Raw genomic sequence first — 11,200 nt, forward strand, 5'->3', positions numbered from 1 at the left:
CCCCGCCACAAAGGAAAAGCTCACACTCAAGCCCCGCCCCCAGAGGTACAGTTCACACTCAGGCCCCGCCCCCAGAGGAACAGCTCGCACTCTGGCCCCACCCCAAAGGAAAAGCTCACACTCAAGCCCCACCCCCAGAGGCGCAGCTCACTCAGGCCCCGCCCCCAGAGGAACAGCTCACACTCTGGCCCCACCCCAAAGGAAAAGCTCACACTCAAGCCCCGCCCCCAGAGGCGCAGCTCACACTCAGGCCCCACCCCCAGAGGAACAGCTCACACTCTGGCCCCACCTCCAGAAGTGAGATTGGCATTCAGACCACACCCTCAGAGGAATAGCTCACACTCAGGCCCTTCCTCCAAGAGTGGCATACCCTCAGGCCCCGACCTCAGAGGAACAGCTCACACTCAGGCCCTGCCCCAAAGGAAAAGCTCACACTCAAGCCCCGCACCCAGAGGCGCAGCTCACACTCAGGCCCCGCCTCCAGAAGTGAGGTTGACATTCAGGCCTCATCCCCAGAGGCGCAGCTCATGCTCAGGCCCCGCCCCCAGAGATGCTGGTCTTCGGCTCTCAGTCCCGCCCTCAGCTGTGCCACGGCAGCCTGCTGTCCCTTATCCACCTGGCGGTCCTCACCTGCAGGCCCAGCTCCAGCGCGATGCCCAGCAGTGTGATGTCCGGAGGCACGCTGGCTGGGGTGGCCGTCTTGCAGGCGTCCTGCGCCAGCTTGAAGAGCAGGGCTGGAGAGTGGATGTTCTGCTGGATGGAGCCCAGCACCGCGTGCAGCCACTTGGGGTCTCCTGGGTGAAGGACGAACAGAGGACACCGCTGGGCACACCCCAGCAGCAGTGTCTGCAGCTGCCCAACCTGTTCATGCGGGTCCCTCCTCCCAGGACACATGTGTGAGTGTGAAGGAAGACACCAGGCAATGGTTCCATGATGATTCAGACCCTCCCTGTCCCCCCACCTGCTGGTTATTTCCTCTGCCTCCCTGTCCGGTTACAGTGGGAGGAGGCCACCTAGGGACCCGCTGGACCCCTCCTCATCAATGGCATCAAGTCTGGACCCAGAATGCCAGGGTTCAAATTTCTGTCCTGCCATGCACTTGCTGTGTGACCCTGAGCAAGCCACTTCACCTCTCTGTGCTTCGGCTGCCCCATCTGTAAAATGGGTAATACTAAGGCAATGGAACCCATCTCAGGGCTGTGGCAAGCCCATACTTGGAAAAGTCTTAACGTGGCAAAAAGCCAGACAAGTGTTCGATTTTATTACTATCATTATCACTGGTCCAGAGCCTGTTGTCCCCCACCCCCTGCTCTAGTCATGCCAGCCTCCTCTCTCTTCCTCATGACAGGAACCATCTAGCTTCAGAGCCTTTGTACTGGCGGTTCCCTCTGCCTAGAATGCTCTTCCTCCACTCCCCCAAAATCACACTTGAAAGCTCTGTCCCCCAGTGTGATATGTGGAGATAGGTTGGGCCTTTGAGAGATAATTAGGTTTAGATGAGGTCAGGAGGGTGGGGCCCTTATGAGAGGATGAATGCCCTTATAACACAAGATACCAGCGAACTTGAACTTGCTCTCTCTCCTCCCTCTCCCTTTCCTTATTTATTTATTTTTTATTTTTTTGAGTTGGAATCTCACTCTGTCCCCCAGACTCGAGTGCAGTGGCCGCTCCCGGCCACCGCAGCCTCGACCCGCTGGGCTCCGGCAATCCTTCCGCCTCAGCCTTCCGAGTAGCCAGAATTACAGGCATGCGCTACCACGACCGGCTGATTTTTTGATTTATTGTAGAGATGAGGTCTCGCTGCCCAGGCGGGTCTCGAACCTGCGGGCTCAGGCAATCCACTCACCTCAGCCTCCCAAAGGCATGGGATTACAGGCTGAGCCACCAAGCCCAGCTTTATTTATTTTTTTGAGTAGGAGTCTCTCTGTTACTCAGGCTGCAGAGCAGGGACATGCTCATGGCCACCGCAGCCTAGACCTGTTGGGCTCAGGCAATCCTTCCGCCTCAGCCTTCCATAGCTGGAACTACAGGTGTCTGCTACCACGCCTGGCTAATTTTTGAAAAATTTATTGTAGAGATGAGGTCTCCCCAAGTTGCCCAGGCTGGTCTCGAACCCCTGAGCTCAGGCAATCCTCTCATCTCGGCCTCCCAAAGTGCTGGGATGACAGCCCTGAGCCACGGCACCGTGCCCTTCTCCCTTTTCTCTTTCCTCTCTCTCTCTCTCTCCCCCCCCTCCCACCCATCATAAATGAACACTGCAGGAAGGCAGCCTCCTGCAGGCCAGAGAGCCCTCCCTCATCAGGTGCTGGCCCCTAGTCTGACTTCAAGCCTCCAGAACTTGAGAAAAGCCATTCTGTCATTTAAGTCACCCCGCCTCTGGTATTTTGTGATGGCCGCCCAAGCTAAGATGCCAGGTACCCGCATGGCTCTGCCATCCCCTTCCAGCCTTCCCTCAAGTGTCCACCTGCTTTATTCCCTCCTGCACCGCCGTCTTCTCCTACTAGCACGTCAGTAGCCATAGCCGGGGATCTGGGACAGTTTGTCACCTGTTGCACCCCCAAGTACCCAGGGCAGTGCCTGGTACCTCTCGAAGTTGCTTGGAAAATACCGGTGGAATTTGGCAGACGGATAAGAGGAGGCAGGAAAGACAGAGGGAAAGAGGAAGGAGAAGGCAGAGACAAGGACGGGGTGGCCATCCTCACCCTTGGCGGCTGTCAGCATGGTGGAGGCCAGTTCGCACTGGCGGGTCTCCAGGTGGCCGAGGATGAACCAGCGGGGGAAGCGGTTGCTCATGATGGAGTCCAGAGGGTTGGGGGTAGGGTCTCCAGCCGGAAACGCCGTCTCCAGGACGGGCAGCCTGGGGTGGGGGAGAAGCAAGTCCATGGAGAGGCGGGCTGCTGCCTCCAGACTCTCCAGGAGAGAGAGGCCTCCTGTCCTAGCCTCTGCTCGCGGGTGAGCGAGCCAAGGAGATAGAGGAAGCACATGTGAGATGTCCCCTGCAGTGCTGTTTAGAAGCGGGGTAGAGAACTATGTGGATCACCCAGGAGTTGGCTAAACAGGCCATGATCCAGTCTCTCACCGGGAGCCACGTCGTGCCTGATAAAGGAGTGAGGGGTTCCTTGTGTCCTCACATCACCCCCATTGAGTCCCTCCATGACGCCCCTCCCTCTTGCTGGCTCTGCTCCCGCCCCTGTTCCCCTCAATGGCCCCAACACACCAGGCGCAGTCCCACCTCAGGGCCTTTGCACGGGCTGTTCCTTCTGCCTGGAACACTCATCTCCCATCTCCTGGCAGCTCCTCACTCACCTGCTTTGGTCTTTGCTCCAGCGCTTTTCAGTGGGGGCTTCCCTGGCATCCCCCACCACACATGAAACTGCAACTTCACCCTCTCCCCTGTTCTCCTTTCCCCAGCAAATGTAGCACCGTCTGACATGCAATACCATTTACCTATTCATTTATTTACTGTCTCTCCCTCACTAAAACGTCGGTTCCATGAAGGCAGGATTCTTGAATATTTTATTTTTTTCACTACAGCAGCTGGAACAGCTCCTGGCACACAGTAGGTGAACAGCTAATGTTTGTTGAATGACTCAATGTCCCCACCAAAATATGTGAGTGTGAATGTGTAGTTTTTGTTTTTTTTCTTTCTTTCTTTGAGACAGGGTCTCGCTTTGTTGCGCAGGTTAGAATGCAGCGGTGTGATCACAGCTCACTGCAGCCTCGAACTCCTGGGCTCAAGCGATCCTCCCACCTTAGCATCCAGCATAACTGGGACTACAGGTATAAGCCACCAAACAAGCTAACTTTTTTTCATTTTTGTAAAGACAAGATCTCCCTATGTTGCCCAGGCAGGTCTTGAACTTCTGGCCTCAAGTGATTCTCCTGCCTCAGCCTCCTGGTAAGGCATATTGCAAGTGGCTCATCATAGATGAAGTTTTGTGTTTTTGTTTTCTTTTGTTTTGTTTTTGTCTGAGTCTCATTCTGTCGTCCAAGCTGAAATGCAGTAGCACACTCACAGCTACTGCAGCCTCAACCTGCCTGGGCTCAGGGGATCCTTCTGCTCAACCTTCCATGTAGCTGGAATCACAGGCATGCACCACCATGCCCAGCTAATTTTTCTTGATTTATTGTAGAAACGAGGTCTTGCCAAGTTGCCCTAGCTGGTCTTGAACCCCTAGACTCAGGCAGTCCTCTCACCTCTGTCTCCCAAAGTGCTGGGATGACAGGCGTGAGCCACTGCACTTGGCTGTATTTTGAAAGTTAATTAAAGTTGCCAGATGTGATTAAACAGCATGGACAATTCCTGTTCCAAATAGTACCCAAATGTCCTTGCTATGGAACTTTTGGGCACTAGAAACCATCTCAAGGCTAGTTTTTCATGTGGAAAATGAGAATACTGAAAATATACCTATTTTGCCAGGTTGTTCTGAAGATTAGATGCAGTCCTGAGTCATGGAGTTAGACTGGCGGTCAGCAGCTTTTTCCTGCAAGGGGCTGGAAGCCAATCTGTTGGCTTTGCCAGCGACTTGGTCTCTATGGTCAAGACTTAATTCTGCCATTGATGTGCAAAAATGCCCCAGACAATTCACAGATGAACGGATATGGCTCTAGGCCAATGAAACCATTTCTGGACACCGAGACTCGAATTTCATATACTTTTCTTGGGTCACAAAATATTCTTTTGAGTTTTTCAACCATTAAAAAATATAAAAACTATTGTATCTCGTGGGCTATACAAAAACAGGTGGTGGGGCCAGGCACAGTACACTTTGGGAGGCTAAGGTGGGAAGACTGCTTGAGCCCAGGAGTTCGAGACCAGCCTGGGCAACACAGTGAGACTCTGTCTCTACAAAAATACAAAAAATTAGCCAGGCTTGGGGGCATAGGCCTATAGTTACAGCTGCTCAGGATGCTGGGGCAGAAGGATCACCTGAGTCTAGGAGGTCAAGGCTGAGGTGAGCTATGATCGTGCTACTGCATTCCAGCCAGGGTGACACAGTGAGATGCTGACTCAAAAAAAAAAACAAAACCCACCAAAATAATATTACACATTTCTAGTTAATATTGAAAAGCACATGGCAGAGTTGTTTACCAAGGTGAGGGCGACTGAATTAGCCAGGCTGTGAGTTCAGGCTGTAGGGTGGGGTTCTGAACCTCCCTCCCATGCCCCTCTCACCCCCAACCCCACCCTGGCCCTGTCCCCAGCCTTCTGTCCTCACCTCATGGCTCGGAGTGCCAGGCGATAGGCCAGGTCGGGGTCATGAGGCAGCAGCGCGGTGAAACAGTAGCGGGCACAGGTGTGCATGGGCACGCTCTCCCGGAACAGCACCTCTCCGAAGCCGCTGAAGGGACCCCCTGCAGGGAGAGCCCAAGCTCAGCTCCCAGGTGCGGACTCGCCCAGGCCTCCTAAGACCCCAGGCTCCAAGTGGAGCATGGGGTGGCCCCAGGAGAAGTGACTGAGGCCTGGGAGGTCCCGGCGTTAGGGGCTCAGGGTTGAGACTGAGACAAGTGCAGGGTAACTTGTCCAGGTAATGGGAAACGCTGGGCACCCCTGGGTGGGGAGCAGGACTCAGAGGCAAGGTGAGGCCAGAGGGGGGAGATGGGGCTGCATCTGCCCCTGGGAGGAAGATCGATGACCCAGGACCCGCAAGGTCCAGTGGCACAGAGGGCCCCGGCGAGGGGCGGCGCCCGCTTGGTGGTCGAGGGCGGGTTGGCCTCGCTGCAGCCTCCTCAACTAGGCTCACTGGCTCCAAGGGGCAGGGGGCGGGGCCTCACACTCGCAGCAGTGATTGGCTGGAGTTCACAATAGGAGCCGGGACCAACACCTGGCTCTCACCCTGTAGGAACCGCCAAGGTATGAGCGGACGCTTAGGGCGGGAGGCGAGGACGGGGGCAGGACCCTACCCGGCGATCGGCCGGGATAGGGGCGGGGCCTCACCTTCCAGCAGCAGCCCCGCCTGCTTGCGCAGCACCTGCACCAGGCGCTCATCCAAATCCACCTCCTCCAGCAGGACCAGCAGCTGCTCCTCGTTGCGCACCACCTTGTCCTGGGCGTACAGCCCCTCCGGCAGGGCCCGCTGCTGTCCCAGCCCCAGCAGGGCCACCTCCAGCGCCAGGGCCAAGTAGGACTCCCCAGGGCTCCCGGGCACGGGCACGTGCTGGTAGGCCGCCTTCCGCTTCTCAGGGCCTGAGTCTGGAGACAGCACCAGGGCTGTTGGAGGCGGATCCCTTCCGAGGACCCCGTGGCCCTTGGCTCTGAGCGTGAGGACTGGGGGCGGGGTGGGCTTTAAAGAAAGCCCAGAGGCTCCCAGCACTCGCCAGAGCCCCGCCTCCTAGCAGCAGCCAGGCCTAGGGTTGCCTCACTTTCAGGAAAAGCTAAACCTACAGGCACCAGGCGGGAGGCCTGGCCCAGGGTAACGGGGCGGAGCCACCTCTAGGGATACGGGGCAGGGGGCGTGGCCAGTGGCAGGGGCGGAGTCGCTTCCAGGGATTCGGGGCTGGGGGCGTGGCCCCGGGGTAAAGGGGTGGGGTCATTTCTGGAGAAACAGGGCAGGGGGCGTGGCCAAGGGGTGAGACTGTCCCACCTCCTCCCGGTGTCCCCGTTTGGATACCTGGGTAAAGGGCGAGGGTCTCCTCCTCCAGGCGACAGGCCTCCAGGAGCGCCCTGCAGAGGCAGCCAATGGGGTCCAGGGGGTGGCCCACCCATCCTTCCGTGTTGGTGATGCAGGTGGAACCTTTCTGAAGCAGCTCTGTCGGCAGAAAGAGGGGGCTCAATGACTGCCCACTTGCCCAAGCCTCTAAGGGGTGTTCCTCTCCCTGGCCCCCAGTGCAGCCCAGCCCAGCCTCCTGGTGCCCACTCCCTGTCCACCGGGTGGCCATTTTCTCTGCTCTGTAATGCTCATCAAACTCATGCCTGGCAGGGCACAGGTACAACACTGAGCGCTTTCTTTTTATTTATTTATTTCACTCTGTCACCAGGCTAGAGTGCAGTGGCACGATCACTGCTCATTGCAGCCCTGACATCCTGGGCTTAGATGAGCCTCCTGCCTCAGCCTCCCGACGACAGGCGCATGCCACCATGCCCAGCTACTTTTTGTAATTTTTACAGACATGACGTCGCACTATTTGGTCATGCCCATCTTCCAAGTCAGGCACGCTCTTGCCTCTGGGCTCCTGACTGTGTCGCTTCTTTGGCTCAGAACACTCTTCCTCCCTCCACTCCTCCTGGGTTAACTCTGATACATCCTTAAGTTCTCAGCTTAGCTCTCACATGAGGGCCTCTTCCTGATGCTGCCAAGCCTGGTCAGAGCTCTGTTAAGGGTTCCAATGCCCCCACATTTCCTCTGTGACATGCTGTCCGTTCGGTTTCCTGATAGCTGATCTATCAGCCGCATGACCCAGAGAAACAAATGGTGGCCTCCCTCCTGTTCCCCATATTTCATCTACAAATGTGGGTTTTTGGGTTTTTTTAAATTTTTTTGAGTTGGAGTCTCACTCTGTCGCCCATGGCACGCTCCCGGCCACCGCAGCCTCGACCTGCTGGGCTCTGGCCATCCTTCTGCCTCAGCCTTCCGAGTAGCCGGAACTACAGGCGCGCACTACTACGCCCGGCTAATTTTTTGATTTATTGTAGAGATGAGGTCGCGCCAAGTTGCCCGGGCGGGTCTCGAACCCGCGGGCTCAGGCAATCCACTCACCTCAGCCTCCCAAAGCATGGGATTACAGGCTGAGCCACCAAGCCTGGCTTTTTTTGTTTTTTTAGACAGTGTTTTACTGTTGCCCAGGCTGGAATACAGTGGCATGATCATAGTTCACATCAGGCTTGACCTCCTGGGTTCAAGCAGTCTTCCTACTTCAGCCTCCCAAGTAGCTGGGACTACAGGTACATCCCACCTGACTAATGGTTCTATTTTTTTGTAGAGAAGAGATCTAGCCATGTTGCCCAGGCTATTCTCAGACTCCTGGCGATCCCCCTGCTTTTGCCTCCCAAAGTGCTGGGATTGTAGGTGTGAGCCACCATGCCCAGCTCAGTGAGTTTTCTTTAAACACAAATTTGAATTTGTGGCTCATGTTTAAAAATCAGTGAATTCCACATCAAATAATCCAGATTTCTGGCCTGTCTTGAAAAACCAGAAGGCCAGGCCACATTGAATCCACATTCCTTAAGGGCATGTGCCTGGCACCCGTCCCCCCACTGCAGGGGCTAAAAGCTTAGACACTACATTTCCCAGACTCCTTTGCATGAGAAACGGAAGCTGTACCAGCTGTGAGCAGGTGTGTGGTGGGCCACAGGGTACAGACAGGTTTGCTAGTGGATTCTGAGTATTCTCTTGGGAGCGGCCCCACTACGTAAAGTTTGTTATGATCCCTACATTTTTGGGATCTTGAATCTGAGCAGAGACTTCCCCAATGACCCCTGTGCTTTTTTCTGAAGAGACGGCATCCATGTCACCCAGGCTGGACTCCCTCCTCAGCCTCCCAAAGTGCTGGGATTACAGGCATGAGCCTCTGCACTTGGCTGACTTCCCAAACTTTCAGTCCCACAGCTCTTCCAATGGTTTTATGAGCCCTCAATTCCCTGCATTAAATTCCTTTCTGGTTGAGACACCTAGGGTGGTTCTGTTTTCCTGGTGGGACCCTGACTGGTACCCACAGACTCTCTCCAGTTGGCCATGGCTCCTGGTGACTGGCATTTGTGTCTGCAGCCCCCAGGACAGGATGGCGGTATCAGTGCTCACCTTTTTTCTGCTGCTTATAGCTCTCAAGTTGGTGCCGCCGCTGCAGCCGGAGTGTGTTGACAATGGCACCAGCCAGCCGCAGGGCCTGGCGGGGGTACCCGTGGGCACGCAGGGTGTCCACACGGGCACAGGCGGTGGGAAAAGGTTCACCCAGCCAGAGGGGGCGGCCCTGGGAGTCGAAGGTCGGCTTGTCGCCGCCCATGCTGCTGCCTGTGAGGCTGGGGCCATAGGAGTCGCTGGCCAGGATCCTCTGCAGGTGGGCGTCACTCCAGTGCAGCTGTCCAGCCCGCAGGGCACGGCCAAACACCGTGTGGCGGGAACTGGTGGCTGCCACCACCAACTCCTCTTCTTCCTCCTCCTCCGAGCCTGCAGGAGAGAATCCCAGCAGGCACTGACCTGGGGTTTGGCCCTAGGCCAATGGGCAAAACTCATCTCCCCAGTCCTCAGCGCAGCCCTTCGAGATGCATGCGCGTGTGTCAGGGGCTATTACAGCCCCACTGTACAGATGGAAAACTGAGGCTGAGGAAACTATTTCTCCACCCTCCTGCTGTTTTTCTTTCCCTCTTTCCTCAAGCTCTCTCTTGTCCCTCCTGTTGACTCCTTTGCCTGCTGGCCTCTCTGTCCCTTTCTCCCTCCTTACTTGTCTCTCTTGTCTTGATACCTTACTCACCCCTTCCGATTCCTCCCCCTTTCTTTTTCTCTGCTGCCATAGCTTATAGGAGGCTGAGCCAGGAGACCATCCCAGGACTGCAATTGTCTTGCATATTTTTAAAAATGCAGATGGGTCTCACTGTTGCCCAGGCTGGCCACTTCACTCCCCCTAGGGTTGCTATTGCTCCTGCCCTCAGCACGCACTCCCTCCTGGATGGGAGGGCAGGCGAGGGCTAGGAAGCCTTTGCTCTCCCCCACTCCCTCTCTCTCCTCGGCCAGAGCACCATGATGGGAAGTGGGGCCGCAGTCAGTGGTGATGGCTTTGAGGGACGTGGGAGGGACCCCTCTCCTACCTGGGTTGGGGACCGTAGGGGGCTGCAGGCTGGGGCCGTCAAAGGAGTAGTTGCCCTCTTCCAGCGGGCACGTGTCGAGCTTGTCCCACTTGCCAAGCAGCTGGAGCCAGCCTGCCCGTTCCTCTGGCTTGCAGTGGGGGCTCAGGATGACACAGACCCACAGGGCTCCTGAGGAAGCATGGGCAGGCTCAGCAGCCAGGCCAACAGCAGCCGCACATGCTTCTGGAGGCTTCTGTGTGCCGGGCACAGCTCTGCTGAATTCCCACCTCGACCCTCTGGAGGTTGTCACTCTGAGCCTTTCGCTTTACAGGGAAAAAAACTGAGGCACAGAGAGGTAACGCCACTTATCCAAGGTCACATAGCAGGTAAGTCAGAAGTTGGGACTCCAGCCTGGGCTGCCAGATTCCTCCCGAGTTTATTTTTATCTTTGAGACAGGGTCTCACTCTGTCCCCAGGGTCTCACTCTGTCCCCAGGGTTGGAGTGCAGTGGTTCCATCAGCGCTCACTACAGCCTCCAACTCCTGGGCTCAAATGATTCTCCCTCCTCAGCCTCCCAAAGCACTGAGAATACAGGCATGAGCCACTCTGCTGGGCCTATTTTACATTTTTACATGGTGGGGGGAAAAAACTCAAAAGAATATTTTTGCGACTCAAGGAAATAATATGAAATTCAGATAAATAAATAAATATAGCATCCATAATAAAGATCTTTTTCTTTTTCGAGATAGGGTCTCACCCTGTTGCCCAGGCTGGAGTGCAGTGGCACGATCGTAGCTCACCACAGACGCAACCTCCTGGGCTCAAGCAAATCCTCCTGCCTCAGCTTCTCAAGTAGTTGGGATTACAGGCACACACCACCCGGCTCTTAAATACAGTTTTCCTGGAATGCCACCATGCCTACTTGGTTATGTGTCTGTGGCTGCTTTTTCTACCACAGTGGGCAGAGCTGGAGTCTTGACAGAGACCCAGTGGCCTGTAAAGCTGGAAATATGGACTCCCTGGTCCTTACGGAAAGTGTGTATGGATCCTGAGCCGAGGATATCTTCCCACCCGCCTCCTGCCAGACATCAGCTCTGTGGGACAGGAGCTTGTCTCCTGCGCTCTGAGCGGGAGCACCAGGGCCTCCAGTCGTGCCTGGCACGTGGGGGGTGCTCACGTTTGTCACATGAATGGAGGGAGGTTCGGGGCTGACCCGCGGGAGCCAGCACCCGGTATCTACCACGCACTGGAGTGTGGGCCTCACCCAGCTCGTCCCAGAGCTGCCGGCACTTGTCGGTCATGCCGGCGCCCTGCTGCCGCCACAGGGCCAGGCGCGGGTCCTGCAGGAACTGCTCGGTCATGAGGATCAGCATGCGCGCCCCGTTGGAGTCCCGCATCCGCAGCATCTCCCGCACCTGTGCCAGGACAGGAGGGTGAGGCAGGGCGGGCGGGCGCCCGCCGCGGCCCCCCGGGGCCCTC

At 56.4% G+C, this 11,200-nt stretch overlaps 1 protein-coding gene across 1 annotated transcript in view; it reads right to left on the reverse strand.

The window, feature by feature from the left end:
• The window catches only part of LOC103250128 (zinc finger SWIM domain-containing protein 4), a gene marked incomplete at its 3' end in the record, with an annotated part of 14,194 nt that extends 3,023 nt beyond the window's left edge, over positions 1 to 11,171 (reverse strand). The window contains exons 1-8 of the mRNA XM_021707873.1: positions 10,986 to 11,171; positions 9,743 to 9,910; positions 8,739 to 9,104; positions 6,612 to 6,749; positions 5,939 to 6,193; positions 5,220 to 5,355; positions 2,703 to 2,857; positions 631 to 794 (exon numbers count right to left, since the gene is read on the reverse strand). Of these exons, the coding sequence (XP_021563548.1) occupies positions 631 to 794; positions 2,703 to 2,857; positions 5,220 to 5,355; positions 5,939 to 6,193; positions 6,612 to 6,749; positions 8,739 to 9,104; positions 9,743 to 9,910; positions 10,986 to 11,127 (1,524 nt within the window). The remainder of the gene's footprint in view (positions 1 to 630; positions 795 to 2,702; positions 2,858 to 5,219; positions 5,356 to 5,938; positions 6,194 to 6,611; positions 6,750 to 8,738; positions 9,105 to 9,742; positions 9,911 to 10,985) is intronic.
• Positions 11,172 to 11,200: the final 29 nt, after the last annotated feature.

This window comes from Carlito syrichta, unplaced genomic scaffold (assembly GCF_000164805.1).
Source record: "Carlito syrichta isolate Samal-C Ts95f unplaced genomic scaffold, Tarsius_syrichta-2.0.1 Scaffold126545, whole genome shotgun sequence".
Lineage (NCBI taxonomy): Eukaryota > Metazoa > Chordata > Mammalia > Primates > Tarsiidae > Carlito > Carlito syrichta.